At 48.6% G+C, this 20,675-nt stretch overlaps 1 protein-coding gene across 2 annotated transcripts in view; it reads left to right on the plus strand.

Annotated features, from left to right (window-relative positions):
* Window positions 1–20,675, plus strand: part of SNX29 (sorting nexin 29) — a 554,801-nt gene that overhangs the window by 343,946 nt on the left and 190,180 nt on the right. For both annotated transcript variants that reach the window (XM_060123064.1, XM_060123065.1), the window contains one exon: window positions 719–835. In XM_060123064.1, the coding sequence (XP_059979047.1) occupies window positions 719–835 (117 nt within the window). The remainder of the gene's footprint in view (window positions 1–718; window positions 836–20,675) is intronic.

The following is a 20,675-nucleotide window of genomic DNA, read 5'->3' on the forward strand; positions in this document are numbered from 1 at the left end:
TGGATACATTCGCAGGCTCTTGGCAGGCCTGAACGGGCTAAAGAGTGGAGCGGCAGGATTGTGGAGTGTGGCCCGGTGGTCAAGAGGCAGGGCTGCGGAGTCAGCCCTTTAATAGCTGTGTGACTGTGGCCCGGCTCCTTAAACACCTCTGACATTGTTCCTCTTTCTGTGAGGTAGGAGCAGTGATATCTTCCTCAAGTATTTTCCTGGCATAGAATGAGCAGTGACCATAGGGCAGCTGTGCTGCTGCAGGTGTGTCTGTCACCCTCACTGTCACCATCCTCAACAAGGCTCCGGTTCTGTTTTCTTGGTTTTCAGAACCAAGGCCCTGATGAACAGAAATGGCGGTCATTCTACTTGTACCATTAGCGGGGAAATTCTTAACAGGCACAACTCGGATGAGAAAGAAAGCCTTTGCCAGAAAATTATTCATTTGTTAAGAACAAAAGCCTAAGGTCCAAAAATGACATGATACAGTCATATTGTGACCATAAACTGGGGACCGTTGAGTCCATAATGTGAAAATCAACCAAGTCAAAAACATATTCAACTTCTGAGTGGATTGCGTAGCTAATCCGTAAGTATAAGCAGTGTTACTGTTTCCAGCCTGACAACCTCCTGATGCCTTGCTGACAAGTGATGGGCTCGGAGAGAGCGGGGCGAATCGTGGGGAGGGTCTGCCCTCCGAGCCTCACTACATGGTGCTTGTGTGTTGCAGGTGGCAGAGATGCACGGGGAGCTGATCGAGTTCAATGAGCGCCTGCACCGGGCCCTGGTGGCCAAGGAAGCCCTCGTGTCCCAGATGAGGCAGGAGCTCATCGACCTTCGGGGGCCGGTGAGTGTTCCCACCCAGCAAGGCCCTGGCCTTGCCATTCTGCCCACACTGTCTGTTGGTCCACCCGGCCTGTGCTGCTCACAACCATGCTGTTATGTTTGTTCAATGTCAAGGGTATGGAAAAGTACAGAGACTAAAAGAGGGAGCATCCAGGTACCCACCATCTAGATTTTACGTGCATTAGCCTTTACCACATTTGCTTTCCTTTGGGTGGGAGGGGGTAAAGTAAATAAAATGCTACAAACTCTGTCACAGTCCCCTTGGCACCATTTCATGCCCTGTACCCATAATCGATATTCTGAAATTGGCATATAGCCTTCTCCTCCCTGTTTTTATAGTTACTACATGGATAAATTTCCATAGAAATAAATAGTTTCAGTTTTGTGTAACTTTTACCTACATGGTATACTTGTACATATCTGTTTGCCTCGTGTGTATGTGTGTTTATGTTTATTTAGTATTATGGTTTGAGGACCATCCCACATAGAGCTAATAGAGGATTTTAAACTGCAGCACTCTTGATACTTTGAGCCATTTAATTCTTTGGTGGTGGCTGTCCTGCGCATTGTAGGACGTTTAACAGCATCCCTGACTCCTACTCACTAGAGGCCAGTAGCACCCCACCCAATCATGGCAACCAAAGATGTCTCCAGACATTGTCAAAATATCCCCTGGGGGACAGAATCACCCCTGGTTGAGAGCTGCTGACCTAGTTTGTTCACTTTCTTGATTCTTTAATTCTCTGTTGAATGAAATACTACAATATTTTAAATCTGGTTGTGTTCATAAACATTTAGGTTGTTTCCAGTATTTTGTTACTGCAAATCATATTGCTGAGAGCATCTTGTCCTTTTTGCACATTTATAATAGCTTCTTCTTTGCTTTAAAACTTTCTTATGATGTCAAATGTTAAACACCTGAAGGTCGGCGGATGTGTGATGCACTCTCACGTAACCATTGTTCAAACGAGCTATTGTCAGTCATGGTCAATCTTATTTCAAGTTACCAGTACCTGCTTTTCCCCTCCATGTTGGTTTGAATCAAATACCAGGCAGTTTCATCTGTAGACTTTTCAGTGTGTAGCTGTAAAAATGAAGAAAACAAATAGAATATCATGGTCAGGCCTCCATTATCAATAATTTGTCTATACCAATGAATATCGGTGTTCAAATTTCTTCTTGTCTCATAATTTTTTTAATAGTTTTTTTGAGTCATGGTGAGGAGTGACAGATCTAGATCTGTCTGCTGTGAAAGACTGAATTTTTTTTTTAAACGATTGAAAATTGTCAAAATTTGGGCTCTTGACAAACCTTGTTACACCCATCCCTGCTGAACAGCGAAGAAGTATAAAAGGGTGTGTTCAGTGAAAAATAAATCTCCTTCCTATCCGGGCCCTTTATTGTCCTGCCCAGAGGCAATAACAGTGATCCGTCCTGGGTTTCTCTTTACAGAGTTGAGCACTGCTTGAGTAAGCTGCGCGCACACACCTACAGGTTTAACAGCCAGTAGCGGCTCTATCCCCTGTTCTCTATATTACTTTCCTCTCACCTATCTATGTACTTTAGACATCATTTTATTGTACTTCACGTGTAGGCCTGCATCCTTCTTTTAAAGAGCTGCATTGTATTCCTTTGAACTGATAATACCAAGGTTTATCTAACCAGGCCCCCATTGATGGATATTGAGTTGTTTCCCATTTTTATTTTTACACCAGAGCCGTCAATAACATCCTTGTGAAATCCACATTTAGAATAGAAGGTTGTCTGGCAGCTCATGGGGCTACACTTGGCTGGGTGTAGACCCAGAGATCTCGTCTTGCAAGCTTTCAGGGCGCTGGGAGGACTAGCATCTTCTTCCATCCTCCTCCATCTGTTGCAGGAAAACCCTTCCTGAGCGCCAGCGTCCGTCAGGAACTCCCGGTTGTCAGAGTGCCGACGGTGTGTCAGGCACACATGGGTCTTCACCTTCATTCTCTCATTGGATTTTGAAGACGAGCCTGTGAGTCGAGTGGGATTAGCATCCTCTTTAATAAACATGGCAGTTGAGATGCAGAAGGGTTCAGGGCCCCGCTGGGCTTCTCATTATATTCCACCGCGGTGCTGGGCCCCCAGCCCATCAGCTTTCTTCTGCTCCGGGTCCCTTGCTTCCTCCTGCTGTCCCCTCTGCCTGGAATAAGGCTCTGGCCTCAGGTAACTCACCCCTCAGTATCTACTCATCGCCTCCTCAGGAAACCTGACCAGGTCAGATTTTCCATGTTGAATGTGATGTTTATATGTATCTCTCCCTTCTTCTCTGGCTGTGATTTTACATTCATCTCTCACTAATCAGTCTCTCCATGAGGGGCCCCTCCTTGAGGGCAAGTTCCATGTCTCTTTCTGCTCCCTTTGAATCCCATTGATTCACATAGTAGGTGCTCAATAAATATAAGTTGACTTATTGAGTGAATGAATGAGTGAAAGAGGGAATGTCACAGGTAGTAAGTGGTGGAGTCCAGATTTTCCCTGGGCGCCTCTGACATGAAAGCCCATCTTCTCTCCTCCTGCCAGGCTCCCTCTTGCTTCCAGTCTGATTGCCCTTCAAGGCAGTGACATCCCTTTACCCAGAGGCAGCTCGAACCATCATCAGATCCTTTCCTGCGGGCAGGTTGTGATGGCCAGAAGTGAGGAGGGAGTAAAGCGGTCCTGAAGGCTGTTGGGAAGAGCTGGCCATTTGGGCATTGGCCCCAGGGGGACATCTTGACCTTGTTGTTACTGCCTCAGGCCCGCTCCAGTCATCTGCCCAGAGCCAGACAGACGGGGCAGAGGAGGGAGGCAGCCGCAAACTCAGCTTCAGTTCTGGAGCCCGTGAGAGGCCTCTCCTGTGGGAGGCTGCCCTACCCCTTCGTTTCCACTCTCTGCTGATCCCGGACTAGACTTCCTCCCAGACCGCCAGAGTATTTGAGGGCCTCACGGTCAGGACCGGGTCTGCCTTGTTCGGAAACCCCGGTTTCCTCTTCCATCAAGTGGAGAGTAACGTGGCACTAGCCGCTTGGGCGGCTCCACGAGATGCTGCCGGTAAAGGTGCTTGGTGTCGGGCACGTGGTAGGGGCCCCGTTTTCATCTTTGAGTCCCCAGTGCCCAGCACCCTGCCTGGCACGTCGTAGGTGGTCCATAAATGTTTGCTAAGTGAGAACTTCATTTTCACAGAGCAGAGGATGACTCCATGCACCAAATAATAAATTTTTTAAAAGATAGGTGCAGGGACACGGTTTCTTCTCAGTGTTACCTTTTCATGATATTATAGACTTGTAAGAAGTCACTTATTTTAAGGAGAAGGGTTAAATTCTTATTTTAAGGATTAAGGGTTGAATTTTTTCCTTTTCTTTTTTTGAATGTAAGTATTTTTAGGACTCTCTCCTCATTATACACCCCCTGCCCCCAGTATAACATGTGAATGAATGCTGTAGTTTTTTGTTTTTGTTTTTGTTTTTACCTTTTAGCAGGATTTGATTACGGCCCTGAAAGTTCTCTGGGAGAACAGCTCCTATTTTGAATAATAAATGGAGACAGAGAAATAGAACCTTGTAAGATGACGGGATGTAGAGGTCAATTACAGTCACAGCACAGGGAAAGCTGAAGGCAAAACAACTCATTAAGTGCAAGTTTGTTCCCACAGGGGAAGCAAACTTGGTCTCACTTTATGTAATTGAAGTTGGATTCCTCTCTCTCCTGCCCCTTCTGTGGGTCTCTATTTCTTTGTCCTAAGTACTGTTTAAGTGGGTCACCTCCACTTAAGCAGAAAAGACACCCTGCCTGGTGTGGCTTGAGGTCTGTAGAATCGCTTCCCTGATTCAAAGCACCAGCCCTGTTGGTTTGTCCTCCTGTCACCAGTCTCTCACCTGTCCCCTCCCTTGTCTGTTTGGTGAGGGCCATGTACTATGTGCTTGGTGTTGGCGTGCATTTTTATCCTTTCCCCTCAGAACAACCCTGTATAGTATATAATGGACCTAATAAGGTCCATTTTTCAGCTTAGCAAACCGAGGCACAGAGAGGTCTCAGGACTCACCGTGAGGCACACAGCTCCGCAGTTGCACCAGATCCAGGACCATCTCATTCTTCAACACCATGCTGTTTACTCTTCTGTGTTCTTTCCTTTTTTCATTTCAAGCAACATTTAGTGTCTGTTGTGCTCCAAGCACAACCCTCCTGGGGATTTTAAAGATTCAGATCCCTCTTTGGTGAAGCTCTCGCACATTCCACTCCCTGACTGCATCTCCCCCTTCCTTGTCTCCCCCTCTCGCTTTGTACATCAAAGTTGGTTGGTTTTTTTTTTTTTTCTTATCACTTAATTTTGATATCAGACAGGCTCTTTGGAAATTTGGAATCTGGAGAAGGCAGAGTTTCGGAAGAGTAGAATAATAATTCAAAGGGTGCAGGCAGGTGGTGCATATAAAAAAGGAGGGGGTGCTGTGATAAATCATCTTGAAAAAGGATAGTCAGTAGGCTTCTTTGCTGTAGCAGTTTCTGCCAGGTTGCCTCATGGCCGTCCATGAAGGGGAGCTCCGGCATGCTTTGTAGGCATTATTTCCCCAGGGACCATCTTTTCTAAGATATTTTTCAAGGGATGCATTTAGGAAAGTTAGGGCCGAGTTACGTATCATGTTCTTTACCCCACACGCCAGCTGCAGGGAGGTCCCGGCAGCGCGGGTTGTCCCGTGAACCTGCCCTGGCCTGGGCTTCACAGGGCCCGGAGGGGAGGAGGTGGCATTGCCTGGCCGTGGGGCGCACTGGGCCTGCACCCGCTCTACCCGGGGTGAGTGGCCGGCCAGGCGTTCAGTCTTGGGTCCCACTGGCCTTCTACTGACTCCCCAGCTGGCCAGGGTCTCAGTCATCTGAACGCCAGGCACTTTGGGCCTCCTCCACACTGGCTCCCAGACAGCGGACTGTGCGGTTCTCTTGGATTCTCTATGCTCTCTTTTGCTGTCTCTGTTTTTTAATCTCTGTTTCTTCTTCTGTCTCTTTGTGTCTCTCTCTCCCTGCTCCTCTTGGTTTCTCACTCTCTGCTCCTTTCTTTCTTGGTCTGCCTCTGCCTCTCTTTCCCTGTCTCTCTCTTTCACCCCCTGTGTGCGTGTTGGTTTCTCTGCCTCTGTCTGGCTGTCTCTCCCCGGTTCTGAGTCTCTCTCTGCCACTGTCTCAGGCTCTGTCTCTCCCCTCCCCCTTCCCTTCCCATTGTCTCTAGTTTCATAGACATTTGCATTGCTCTGTGGCATGATGATGACGATGCTGTTCGTTGCAATTGCCTTGAAAAACTGCAAATCCTTTCCGTTTCGGGCTCCCTGAAGTGGCTTACAGTAGAATCAGCTTCCACGGAAGTCTTTGCAGACTCTCCCTTCTTGCTTGCATCCTTCCTGAGCTCCTGCCTGGCCCTTAATCTGTTTCAGTGGCCCTTCGTGCCCCAGCATCTGTCACTCTGTATTACCACTTTGTGTTGAATTTTCTTTTTTTAACCCGTGGCTAGATAGCCACCCTGTGACAGGGGCCGTGTTTATTTCCCCCTTCTCGGAGGCTGGCACGCAGTCACTCAGGGAGCAGATGCTGTCTGAGTCGGGCCACGCACCTGCAGCATCTATGGAAACGCTGTTAACCACAGTATCTGATCATCCAGAAAGGTGCTGTCCTGGAGGCTGCTGGATGCCAGAGACTTCCCATTAATCCTCGCTGCAAGCTGCATGGTGTTTCCATGGGCCACCTCCCCTCCGTTATTGAAATGACTGAGCTGGTGGGAGAGAAAGACGAGGAATTTAAATCTCAGGGGTGAGACATGGACAAAGCTCGTCTCAAGTTTTGCGATAAGGTCCTACTTTGAAATAAAATGCTTCCTGGGACTTTCTTGGTGTGTTTAAAACCTTCCGAGGGAGGGATCTCATTTGAGGGCTGATGCTATTTAAGTCCAGAGCTTAAAAGAAATATATTTTCCAGCCGGTGGCACTTCCGAATGTCTAATGATCAAGTACCAAATTGTCTGCGGCCCCACAGCAGCTCTCAACAGCGCGTTCCAAATTATAAGAGGCTTTTTAATTCGGCACTTGGACATCCGTGTTCTAATCGTCTGCCGTCTTGAAGGAGATTATTTTTAAAAGTGCCATTTAAGAGAGGCTGCTAAAAATATGTCTCACATAGAGGCTTAAGTCAGAAATATTAGTTTTTGTTACAAAATCATCCGGAAAGATGCTTGCAGAACCCACTTTAAACAGCTCAGTGCCAGAGAATCAAAGCCCCTCTTTGAGTCCAGTCACCCTTTTCTGTCAACGGGTAAATTGCCCACCTGATCCCACGCCCCTCGGCATTCATGCTGGACTCACAGGTCTGTCTGCCCCCATGTGCCCAGGTCTTGCCCCTGGTTTATGCCTGGTTCACTCATGGCTGTGGGTAGTTGGGTTCCTTTGGGGAGCCCTGAGGGGCTACAGTTTAGCCTTTGGGTAGACAGAGCCTGGCTACCCAAGGCTTACGGGTGTGGAACTTTGAAATTACATTTCCAGTAAGATCAGAGTTTTGTGTCAATTGACAAATGCAGCGCGTGCAAGCTTTGCCACAAGGCTGATCCCTTACTGATGCAAGTAGGAAACACTGGCAAGGTACAGAGTCATCAAGACATGTGCACATCGGGCTCCCTAATGACTTCAGCTGTGGGTTCAGGGAGGCATTTGCTGCCTGTCCGTCACTCGTGTGTTGTGAGGCTGTTTTTACACAGAGTGTGGGGCATGCTGCAGGGTTGTGGAGGACATGGGCTCCGCCCCTGAGAAGGTCAAGAGCAGAATATGTTTTGCCTGACTTGCGTCTCTCTGGTTTGACTGCATTGTGACTTGGCGCGGAGACAGGTAACTCAGAGACCTTTCCTGCCACCGACCCTGAAGAGATAGAAGCCAGGTTTACAAAGCAACTCTTGCTCCCCTTTTTGCCTGCTTGCTCACGTGGCCATGTGATCACTCGGCTTAAGTTCGCTGCTCACGGCCCCACCAGCAGGAAAAATGACAGGCAGCGACAGTCAGGGAGCTCTCGGGGCTCCCAGGCCCTGTGCTCCCCTTCTTTAACCACCGCGTCCTTCCTGACAGCAGCTCGCTCTTTCTTCTTTTGTTTTCACCTGACCCAGGAACTCGGATGAATTGAAATCCTGAGCTCATGACCCACACCCACCTATTATAGGTGCAAACAAGGCCTACTCTTCTTTATTTAACATGGTAGCCCTGATCTCACTCTTTGCCTTCTATGGAAGCTGCTCCCAGACTCTACCCTCACCACTCCTGCGGGTTCAACCTCAAGACTTCGGGTTGCTTGGCTCCTAACGTCTGTGTATTTTATTGGCATGTAGGTGTCTCAGTCTTATGTTGTTGGCCTGGAAAAGCTGTTCTTGAGGGTCAAGCAGCCATGTGGCCTGGGCTTGGACCTCTGTCCCGTGCTGTCAGACTGTGGTGCTGTCCTTGACTCATGTCATTTTTGTCATCCTCAAAATGTAGACCCCCCCCAGCCTCTTCCATCCTGTCTCCACTGTGCCTTGTCAATCCTACTGACTAAGGCATGTCCATCTAAATCCTAATTTAATTGATTCGATTTCTGCTAAATTAACACACACTGTATTTCCAAGGATACGTAATAGCCACGTGATTATACTTGTATAAACCCTCTAAATATATTATATGTGCTTATTTCTTAATAAATATCTTTCTCCAGGATAACAGAGTTCCCATCTGATTAGTCCTCCTCCCCCACCAATTGCATGTGACTCACATATTTTTTTTAAAGATTTCTTCCTATTTTTTATAATATTTTTTTAAAAAAAGGCCCATCTCTTCTTCTTTCTCTCCTGGTCCATCATTAACTTGGGGCTGCCGAAGTGGAGAGTGGCATCTGGGCATCAGAGGGATCTTACAGTTTGTTCTGGGAGCGTTCCCAATCTCCTTGAAGTGGATCTATGTAATCTTCCAGTGGAAATAAATGCTGTTTTTCCTGTATGTGTCATGCAGGTTGATTCCCTGGTCAGCTGGTTTGTGGGATCCAGAGCCGATTGTGCCTAGATCTGTTGTTGTCATCTTTTCTGGGAAACCGAGCCAAACCACTGGCTGCCTGTTCTTTTGAAAATGACCCCTTCCTGAGGGACGGGTACCATCTTGGAATTGCCTGTGGGGTCTGCAGAGCTTCTGCTTCTGCTTTTCTGAGGAAAAGGATTTTGCTGACCAGGGTTCAAGCTGTGTTCTCCCAGATACACAGAACCTCTGGGCCTCATCCACACCAAAGTGGGTGGCCGTGTTTTGAGATGTGATGGATGTTGCCAGCCAGGCGTTTGAGATCTGACTTTGACAAGGCTTTTGATAAAGTCAGAAAAACCTTGTGTCCACTCAGATTTTTTTTTTTTTTCTGTCCCAGGGTGTCATGGCCTTTGCCAGCATGAGAGCATGTGTCTCCAATGAGAATCACCTCCTTCCCCTGTTACAGTGAGACTCACAGCCAGCTGTGGCTCCCAGTGCCTCCATACATGCAGATCTTTTTTGGGCCTTTTTTTTTTTCTATTGAAGTAGAGTTGATTTACAGTGTTGTGTTAGTTTCAGGTGTACAGCAATGTGATTCAGTTGTATATATTCTTTTTCAGATTCTTTTCCATTGTAGGTTATTACAGGGTATTGAGTAGAGTTCCCTGTGCTGTGTAGTAGGTCCTTGTTGTTTATCTATTTTATATATAGTATTAGTATTAGCCTTGTTTTAGAAAGAATCTGGCAGGTGCTGCAGCAGGACCTGACTCTGGCCTTGTCCTTGCCTCTCGCTCTTGGGCCACGGAGCCCTGCTCCTCACCTTTGCTCGTACCCTTCTACTTGCATTGCCTTGCTTCTCTGCCTTTTGTCTTTCAGAAGACATGCTTTAAATTTTTTTTTTTATTAAATTACACAAATAATATAAGAATCTATTTTCGAAAGAAATTAAGTACTATACAACTGAAGAGAGTATAAAATACAAGTGTCCCTCTCCCAGAGATCCTTACTCTAAGAGTTTGGGTATGTGTTGCCTTCTCCTTTCTTCCCACCCTTACAGATCTTCCCCACCCTTCAAAATCCAGCTCATTCTAAAGCCCTCAGTGGCCTGGTCAGTACTGAGTTGTTTTTATTTTTAACTTCTTCTGAATTCCTGTAATCCTTTTCCCCCTCTGAACCACCCATTTTGTCTACTTTTCTTATGTTGTCCTTTGTTTACTTATTAATGAATTTGTTCTGTGGACTTAGACCCAGTTGATTTTTTTCTGCCGCTGGACAGAAGTTTGTTATCCAGTGGAGGACACACAGAGACATGTTACCACGTAGTTGCAGTGGAGTATGAGGAGGGTCTGGCAGAGGGCAGGCTCTTGATATGTATTTGTTGAATGACTGAAGTAACAAACAAATAAGAGAATTATGTACAATCAGGTGTAATGGTGGCACAGTGTTGGGTTAATTAACTGCTGGGATTGTCCTGGAAGGCTTCAGAGAGGAAAGGCTTGACTTGGGTTTTGAAGGATGAGTAGAACTTGGTCGGGAAGATGGGCCTATCAGGCGGGGGGACGGGTGGTGTAAATCAATATGGTGCGTTCATGGATATTGTCGTCCACTAGCTTCATGGGTGTATCCTTTGGCTTCTCCATCAGATAATGAAGTCCTTAAAAGTGGGAGTGACATTTACACTCCTACCTCCAACAGGAAGCTGCTCCCAGACTTTTTATATACCAAATCTTTCCCCAAGTGTTTTACATGTAGTAGCAAGCCCATGAGGTAGATATTACTGATTCCATTTTAGAGATAAGGAAACTAAGGCACAAGTAAGATAGCTAATGTCCCCAAGTCCTTAGGACTAGTAAGCGTGGAGCTGGTAGGTCTTAACTTTTTGAGTCTCCATGTCCCCATCCCTAAATGGGGTGATGCCCACAAGAGAGAGTTGTGTGAGGTTTGAATTAAATGAGATAATACCTCTAAATCACCCAAAGTCGGGGCCAAATATCAGCTTATCATAACCTTGAATAAAATAGCACCTCCACCCCCTGCTTTATTTTTCTTCATGGCATTTATCACTGCTTGGCATAGAGCTGTTGATTTGCTGTCTCCCTTTGTCTGTTGTATACTTGACTGTGTCCCCAGTACCTGGTAAAGAGTACTAAATATTTGTGGCATGAATGAATGAATATTAGTTCTCACTTCCCACCATAGCATCCTGACTATGGATGCTCAGAAAACACTTGTTGGGGCTTCCCTGGTGGTGCAGTGGTTAAGAATCCGCCTGCTAGTGCAGGGGACACGGGTTCGAGCCCTGGTCTGGGAAGGTCCCACATGCCACGGAGCAACTAAGCCCGTGCGCCACAACTACTGAGCCTGTGCTCTAGAGCCCGCAAGCCACAACTACTGAGCCTGCGTGCCAAAGCTACTGAAGCCCACACGTCTAGAGCCCGTGCTCCACAACAAGAGAAGCCACCACAATGAGATGCCCGTGTACCGCAACAAAGAGTAGCCCCCGCTAGCCGCAACTAGAGAAAGCCTGCGTGCAGCAATGAAGACCCAACACAACCAAAAATAAATAAATTTATTAAAAAAAAATACTTGATGAATTTAAAGCAAAACATTCTATGCCAGTTCCCTACACCTACAAGGGACCATGGATTTATATGTCATGAGATGATCAACATTGCTGTTTTCATTTTTTATTTGCTGTCATGTTCAGGGAACTATCATACGTCTCCCACCCCGATTTTCGTGATGTCTCAGTTTAAGCGTTTCCAATTTGAGTATGAAATTATCCATCAGTCACAGAGAGAATTTGTGTTGTCCTAACTGGGGAAACTGTTGATGGAAGAGCAAGGGCTGGCTGGAGGAGGCTTGCCCCCTCTGCCCCAGGCCCCCATCAGGAATATCACTTCTACCCCTGGACAGCGGTCCGATCTTGCCCATCCCCAGGATCCAGGATGATACCTCGTTTATTTATTCACTGCATACACAGTAGCATCCTCCATGTGTCGGGGGTTGACCCGAGCACCAGTGATGCAGAGAATGGACTGTTCCCTGGGCCCTCCTGGTCAGCAGTGTGGTGGAGGAGACACTCACGTGAGCTGAGCTGAGATGATGGCATCCAGGCCCTCGCCAGAGCCCATACGCTACGAGTATCTATTCTCGGGTATCTAGACCCCAGCTCAGCAGAAGGAGAATCTCTGCAGTGGGGTCGGCGCACCCCCCTCATTGCCTTGGGTGATGCTAACGCAGATGGTATTGAGAACCAGTGGCACCTAGAATTTAATAGAGTTTTGGTTTCATTGGATTCAGTTTGCCTTCTCTGTATAGCAAGTGTAGTTGGTTTTCTATTTGCTAGAGTGATTTCCTTTTGAGTAAATTTTATAACTAAAAAAGGTGAGTTGATTTAAAAAATAACATTAATAAACAGTAGTGCAGGTAGTACACAAATGTGGCAAACATCACGACGGTGCCTCGTGATGGGCTGATGTGTGGGAAGTACTTCTCTTTGTTTTATCACAGGATCAAAGTTTTAGGTCCCCTTATTTTGGTTCCCGTAGCATCACTGGGACGGATTGGGCAGTATGCCACCGATTCATGAAGGGGTAACACAGAAACAGTGAACAAAACTCATCATTATACTTGTTTAGGGACTGTGCTAGCTGTCTGTTTCTGCATAACGAATTGTCCCAAAACGTAGAGGCAGAAACAACATTTTGAAATAGCAACACTTACGATCTTACGGTTTCAGGAATCCATGTGGTTTAGTTGGTTCTTTCTCTGGGTCCAGGCCACAGACATCTCAGGCCTGATGGGGGAAGGGTCTGTTTCCATACTCACCCGTGTGCTTGTTGGCAGGACTCAGTTTCTCAGGGGCTCTTAGACTGAGGGCCTTAGTTCCTCCTGGGCTGTTGGCTGGAGGCCGTCTCTCACCACCCTGGTTCATCATAGCCACTTGCTTCACTGCAGTGAGCGAGCCACGAAAACATGAGAGAGACCAGCAAGATGGAAGTCGCGGTCTTTTATAACCTCGGAACTGGTTTCCCATCGCTTCTGCCTTCATCTGTTGGTTAGAAGTGAGTCAGTAGGGCCCACCCACCCTCAGGGAAAGGGATGACACAGGGCACGGACGCCAGGACGGGGGCCACCGGCCCGTATGTTAGGAGGCTGCCTAGCATGGGACTACGCTGAAGACACCCACTAATTCACATCCCTGTCACCTTGAGGGGCACCCATGGGAGGGCGTTCTCGCAGGTCCTAACGCCAGGAGAAGCTGTGCTTCCTCTTAGCATTCACTGTTTGTTGTTTGTTTGTTTGTTTTGTGGACACAGTGAATCTTGTAGCTAGTTTTGTTTCACTCTTTGGTCAAGAGATATTTGAGTCAAAATTAGTGCTGCTTTTTGATTATAGAGAAATGATTGTATAGAAATTTATGATCTGGAAATTCTATGGCAGGACTTTGTGCATACTGACGTTCTCTGGTATGGTCTTCCATAGTGGTTCTGTTTTATTTCTTTCATCACTCTCCTCCATGCTTTTTGTATTATTATACTGAATTGTATATATTCTTACATGTCTCTACTTTGGGGAACTTGGTATTTGTCAGTTTTGCTGTTTCAGGGTGGACTCTTGGTTTCTGAGGTACAGAGGGACCAACACCTCTGTTTTCCTAGTGCCCGGGGTTTCCAACCAAGAGTGTGTGGGCAAGGCTGGCAGTGAAAGCCCTAAGTCACCTGGTTGTGGAGTGGGGGTGGATCACAGCTCCTCAGAACTTGACCAACAGTGGCCAAGTCTGTGTTCTCCAGGCCTACACGTGCCTCTCTGCTTCAGTAACAGCATGGTTTGGCACAAGGCCCTTCACCTCTTTGAGCCTCAGTTTTCCCGTCTGTAAAATGGGGTGTGGTATATTAGGGTGGGCTGGGTTATGCTGCAGTAACAAAGAACTCCAAAATGCCATTATAGAAAACAATGGTTTCTGTCTCATCCATGTTGCATGTCCTTCACCGGTTTGCTGGCCCTCTGCTGCATCTTGTCATCATTCTCACACCCAGACCCAGGCTGTGGTAGGGGGACAAAACAGCCTGGCCGAGCACACACTCTATCTTCCACCTGGATATGAGACACATCACTTTTCTCTTATTTCATTGGCAAAGCAAGTCCCCTGGACACAGGTCACTGCAGGTAAGTGAGGACGTGCAGTCCTACCAGGCACCTAGAAGGAGCAGAGTTATTTGTGGCTGGCCCTGGTGACTTTCAGAGGTGGCAGCTTACTTGCCTCCTAGGGTGGTGATGGGACCTCAGTCAGATAATCTCTGCAGAGCTTTTGGTGCCTGGCACCTGGGTAGCACTCACTGAACCGTGATACTGGTGATAGTTATGGTGGCTCTGATGGCGCTGCTCATTAGAGAAGTAAAGCTCATCTAGGGGCCCACGGTTTGCAGACCTCCATCTGATTGATGTATCCATTCACTCCACGTGTGTTGAGTTTCTCAGTTTCCCGAGTTCCACGTACTATGCTTTGAACTGGAGATCAGAGACAAGATTGACATGGCCCGTGTCCTGAAGGAGCTCCAGTCTCTCCTCGGCAGCAGGGATTGAAGGCTTTCCTTTGGGTTTTTCTTTTGAGGGCTTGACCTTCCTAGGAAAACATGGAATAAAATAAAATAAATGCCAGACCTGGAAGGGATCATCGTTTCTGTATCAGTTAGGATGCTTTCAGTGGCAGAAACAGAGGACCCAAGCCAAAGTGGCATCAGCAGAACAAGGAATTTGTTACATTAGGCAACTGAAAAGTTCAGAGCCGGATGAGCCGTGGCCCCATCTTCTCAGTAATCATCAAGAGAAAGAACGAGACTGTCCACCGTAGCCAGCAAAATCCCCAGGCTTCACTCTGATTGAACCAGCTTGAACCAGTCACTGTGGCCACAAGGACGGGATATGCTGACTGATCTGTGTTATTTGGTGCTCACCCTTGGATCAAGGCTGGGTAGGGTTTGTTCCGCGCAAATCTCATGGTGGGGTGATTTCCCAGGAGGGGAGTGGATGCCGGGCAGCAAAGAGCCACAGTCCACCCCTTTATCCTGCCTTTTCCTTTCCTTGGGGAGGACATGGAAGCTCAGAGCAGGGAAATGGCTTGCCTGCTGCCACTCAGCATGTTAGAAACAGAGCAGGGACCAGGCTGTGGGTCTAGGACTGTATTCTTGCTGCTTTGACTCGGTTCCAAAAACATCTTCTTGGGAAGTCATCAATTTCAAAGGGGATTGGGGACACGTCGCACTTTGGGAGATGTAATTATAAAACAGATGTTAAATTGCACCGTCCCTGGCATCTTTGATGAGCAGAACTTCATTATTTATTGCTTGTTGATAAAAGACAGATCGAAAATTAGCCAGATTTCTCCGTGGCAGGACTGCTTGTCGTGTCTGATCTCTGCGGGGAGGGGTCTGGGGCTCTAACTGAGGGTGTTGGTGACCCGCTTCCTAAGTCAGCAGTGGCAGCAAGTGGCGGCCGCCCGGCCATGATGAGGCCGTTGTTTAGCTGGTTTGGGAGGCGCTGGTGTGTGTGTGTGTGGCAGGGCTGCTAACTTTGACATGTGAGTATTTCTGGAAGGTGCTGTTTTGGAGTTACTGCTGGTGTTCATCGCTGAACATCCCACAGCAACTTGTCTGGGTGCTGGTTCAGGAATGGGCCTTTTTAGTGTTTGAGGACAGGAGCTCAGCTTGAAGAATTCTTTCTCCCGCTCTGCCATCAATGCCATCTTTTACTCTTGCACAGTGGAACCCCTAAGGCTGACCAACTGCCCGAGCTGTTCTGTGGAATAGATGGACTCATCCATCCATCCTCCCACCCATCTGGTGTTTCCGAGAGCCGATAGCATGGTGGATTGGGTTGGGTGAGTGAATGTAGGAAATAGTTTGCACCTGTAGTCAGCACGTTCCTCATGGAAGATCATGTCTTCCAGCTGTTTCCTACCCCTGGCCTCTGACATGACCGTCCCTGCCTGTGAGTAGCACCCTGACCCGACCCTATTCATGGCTTCAGGAGATGCTAGCTGAGTGCCTTCTCCGTGCCCGGCCCTGGGATACAGTACAGCAGACTCTGTTGGCATTATTTCACTTAATGCGTAATAGGCCTAGCAGGGAAGTATTACTTGCCTGCTTTATACCTTAGGAGAGTGAGGCTGGGAGAGGTCGGGGGCCGCGGCTGGGATGGCACGGTAAGCGCGCAAGCCTAGACCTGTCGAATCCCGAAGCCGTCTTCTTCCACTGCCTGTTACAGCCCAGAGTGGACTCTCCTCGCCACACCTGAGTCCACTCCTGGCTCTGGCCCTTACAGCCCTGTGCCCTTGAGCAGGTTAAGTCAACTCTCTGAGTGTCTGTTTCCTCATCTAGAAAATGAGGATGATAATAGTATCAACCCCTCAGGGTAAGGACGCATTTAAAATGTATAACCCAGGGCCTGGCACCCGGCACGAGATCAATAAATGTAACAAGTCACCACCAGCTTGGGGGCTTAAAACAACACACATTTATTCCCTCACGGTTGTGGAGGCCAGAAGTCTGAAATCAGAGTGTGAGCACCGGCAGGGCCAGGTGTTACCTGGAGATTCCAGGGGAAGAGCCTTCCTGCCTCTTCTAGCTTCTCGCGGGCCTGAGCATTCCTTGGCTTGTGGCCACCTCATTCCAATCTCTGCCTCTGTCTTCACACGGCCTTCTCCTGCTTCTCTCTGTGTGTCTCTTCTAAGGACACTTGTCATTGGGTTTTAGGGCCCACCCAGATAATCCAGGATGATCTCATCTCGAGATCTTTAACCTAGTTACATCTGCACAATTGTTTTTCCAAATAAAGTCACGTTTACCGGTCCTGGGCCTTAAGACATGGACGTACCACTTGTGGGGGGCCACCATTCAAGTCATTACAGCTACTATTATTTTTTATTTTTATTTTTATTTTTTTGCGGTACGTGGGCCTCTTACTGTTGCAGCTTCTCCCCTTGCGGAGCACAGGCTCCGGACACACAGGCTCAGCGGCCATGGCTCACGGGCCCAGCCGCTCCGCGGCATGTGGGATCTTCCCGGACCGGGACACGAACCCGTGTCCCCTGCATCAGCAGGCAGACTCTCAACCACTGCGCCACCAGGGAAGCCCCTACAGCTGCTATTATTTTTAAAAAATGTTTTGGAAGGCACATGTATTACATGAATACATTCTGAATGTAAATATTCAGACATTATGTTAAAATCTCTTTGTCAATCACCCTCAGTTCCATTCCCGTCCCCAGAGACCACCATCCTGATGAGTTTGGTGCTTATCCTTCCAGAACTTTCTGTTAGGATAGAAAGATAGATGTCATCACGGATTATTACGCTGTTGCCAGGCCCCATGATAGGTCCTGGGTGTCTGAGGTGGGTGAAAGCACAGCCTGGTGCCCGGTCAGCTTGCAGGTGTCTAGGGAAGTAGGGAGTAAACCAGTGATCTCCATGCACGTGGGAGGGGCTGTAACAGCCACACGTACAAAGTGCCGTGGGGACACCACGGGGCAGCCTTCAGCTCTCTTTGTAAAAGAGGAACGTCAGGTTCTGAAGGCTTTGCTGAGTGGAGGAACCTCAGCCTTGTAGGGTTTGAAAGATGCCAACCTTGAAAGGCACAAGTCTGGGGAATTGGATGAGGAAGGAACCTAGAGTGGACATGGCCGGTGGCAGGAGTGAATCCAGAGCTCCTGGAGGTTGTGCTTGGGGATTGTCCTCCTCAGGGAACTGGAGGTTTTCTCCAGGGTGATGGGTTTCAAGCTGTGTCCCACGGGGCTCCAGGCCTGTGAGAAGAGGACACAGGGGCTGGGGTGGGTGGGAGGAGGGCAGAGCCCTGGGCTCTCACCCAGCTTGGCCCCAGAAGCCCCTCTCCCTGCTGAGTGACGTGCATGGGAGCTGTGCCCAGTGGCCTGTGGTCCCCTCCCAGCATGGTCTCCAGCTGCCCCAAACCTCAGGAGCAAACATGCAAACGAAGGAAAAGCCATGTGCTTTGGCTGACTGCCGTGTTGACAAATGGTGATGATAGGTCTAGATGGACAAAAAAGACAAGATGAGATGCCTCTGGGTGACTTTTCAAAGTCACCTTTCTGTGCTTTCTCATGTAGAGGACACAGATGGTATCCATCGTGCTGGGAAGTGAGGCAGCCAGATGGACCGTGTTCTCCAGGACTGACGGGAGACCCAGCAGCCCAGACCCAAGCCTCGCCAGCCCTTGAGCCGCTGTGGGTGTGCTGAGTGAGAGGCGCTCAGATCTTCTAGAAGCGTAAGATCCGCTCCACGCCCAGCCCAGTGTACTTGGCCTTGCGAGGACTCCCGCTGGGCCTTCGTGTGCTGGGCTGCTCTGGGTGACGCAGCCATGGCTGCACTTGGACCCCGGCTCCCGGGCACTCTTGCCTGCACTTGACATGAACTGTCTCACTTCTTTGTCAGGACAACCCTGCGAGGGAGGTGGAATTGCTGTATTTATTCTACAGAGAAGGAAATAGAGGCAGAGAGGTCGAGCCACTTGCCAGGCTCACAGCACTGGAAAGAGGGCCCCCAGGCGCTGGGCTCTGCCGTCCGTGCCCTGCGCTCTCGCTGCTCTGCTCTACACTGCGTCCCCCAACCCGCGGCCTCCAGGGTGATGCCCTGCAGAGCAGCCAGGGCACTGCCACTAACGCTGGGCCTCTTGGCAAAACGTCAATCAAAAAAAGTGGTTTGCTTACCAAAAGAATCGAAATCTTGAAAGTACAGGGAAGGGAAAACTCACAGGTATGTTTTCAGCCTGGGCCATATTCACAGACATGTGGAAATACAAGCTCAGTCTTAATAAGAGGGGAGTTGAAGGGTCAGAAATAAAACAGGAAGCTTTCTGTTCCAGCAGAGTGGACAGATCCAATAAAAGAGAGTAGCATCTAGGTTTCTGTTGCTGATGTGTGGAAACCAAGTTGGCCGTTCAGTTTTCAGCGCCTTAGCCCCGACTGGGAGGGACACCAGACTACATCAGTTCTCTTTGCTCCTTGTGGCACAGCTGGATGGGGCTAGAAATGCGGGGCTGAGGAGAACGCAGACAGCCTGCTCGAGCGCACGTTCTTGCTGCTGGGGCCGGCGCTGCTCTGCTCGGCGCAGGTGGTGGGAGGCCCTGTGCTGCCCCGGAGACAGATCAGGAGACATGGTGAATTCTCAGTAGTGGGAAATGGGCTCTGATTTAAAAAAAAACACCCGAGCTGAAGGCAAGATTGCTAAAGTCTGGAGCTGGCCCGAGTTCCCCTTCTTGTTTTGTCCTCTTCCCGCAGGGAGGTGACAGGGAAGGTAAGAAATGGCAGCTGAGGACAATGTACTGTAACCGCACAGGCAGCCTGCTGGGCAGCTTATAAACAGGACGCTGCAGAGGTTGGGGTGGGTGAGTGCTGGCCCCGCTTTACAGAAGAGGAAACTGGGGCATAGGTTTCACAGTTAGTAACTGGCAAAGCCCAGGTCTCCCTGACCTTTCGACACCAGACCCTCCCTGCGTGTTTCCCGAGGACCTGGGCAGCCAAAGGGATTCACTAAAGAACTTCCTGAGAAACTCACCCCTCCAACCCACCTCACGCACCTGAAGCAGCCTCTAAGGTGTGCCTCTCTTATTTGGAAGGGGTAGAAATTAAATCACCAGAAAGAACCCTAGGAGGAAACATTCCAGAGTCATTTTGCTTTTATCTGCAAGTCGGCAGTGCCTGCTCATCTGCTTATGTAATCATCACACTTGTAATGGCAGAAATACAGTCCAGACGTGTCAGTAGCCGCAGGGAGCCCAGGTGTACACATGCTCTGACTGCCCGAGTGTCTTCATTTCCCGTTACAAGGAACAGATTCCTTCCTTCAGGGATTAGCCTGGATTGTCATTTTGCACCCTTGTTTCTTTGCGGGGAGGCGGCAGGTGTAGTAAAAAGAGCACAGCTCCGATTTCAGTCACACTTGGGTTTGAATTCTTGCTGTGTGCATGGGCACATCGCAGAGCCTCTCTGAGCCTCTTGTAGAACATGGGACACGAAATCCTCATGTTAAAAGGTTGCTGTGAGGATGATGTAAATGAATGTAAATAAGGGCCTGGATCCTTAAATGTCATTTCTTATCCCTCTCCCTCCATCCAGATCTGGGGCCTCTCTTTACTCTCAAGTACTGAAAGTCGTTTCACGAAGCTGTGGAGCTCAAACATTTGTTCCTCCCCACCGAGAAGAAGGAAGTGTTTCCTTGAAATTACTGCTGATTTTTCTACATCTGTTCAGCCATCAATGACAGCAGAAATTGGCCAACTTTTTCCGTAAATGCCCAGAGAGCAAATATTTTAGGTGCTGTGGGTTGTACTATCTCTGTCACACGGACTGAACTTTGGGGATAGAGTGTGACAGCAGCCATAGGTGATACACACATGTCATACCAGGGTCACTGTGTTCCAATGAAAATTTATTTACAAACGCAGGCTGGATTTGGCCTGTGGGCCATAGTTTGCCAACTGTTGATTTTGGTTCTGGGGAGGTACTGGGTTTGGGGACCAGGAATGTAAAAATGAACAAGCCCCCCCTCTGCCCTGGAGGGTTTCCCCCAGCAGCACAACTGCCTGTGCGAGCTCATGAGGGCTGTTCTGTTTGCAGGAAGACAGCATTTGGGGTAACAGGCCTGGAGAGGGCCTTCTGTTGTCCTTCCAGCCTAGTGTCTCCAGCGCATCACCAGATCGACTCAGATCCGCTCCTGTCTGCAGTAATGAACTCCGCAGACCTGCCGCTTAAACCTCCTTGATACGTCTTAATGCTGTTAAGTGCTGCTTGGTGGTCCCTGGCTAATTTCTAAGTGACAGTTT

This window comes from Lagenorhynchus albirostris, chromosome 15, assembly GCF_949774975.1.
Source record: "Lagenorhynchus albirostris chromosome 15, mLagAlb1.1, whole genome shotgun sequence".
Lineage (NCBI taxonomy): Eukaryota > Metazoa > Chordata > Mammalia > Artiodactyla > Delphinidae > Lagenorhynchus > Lagenorhynchus albirostris.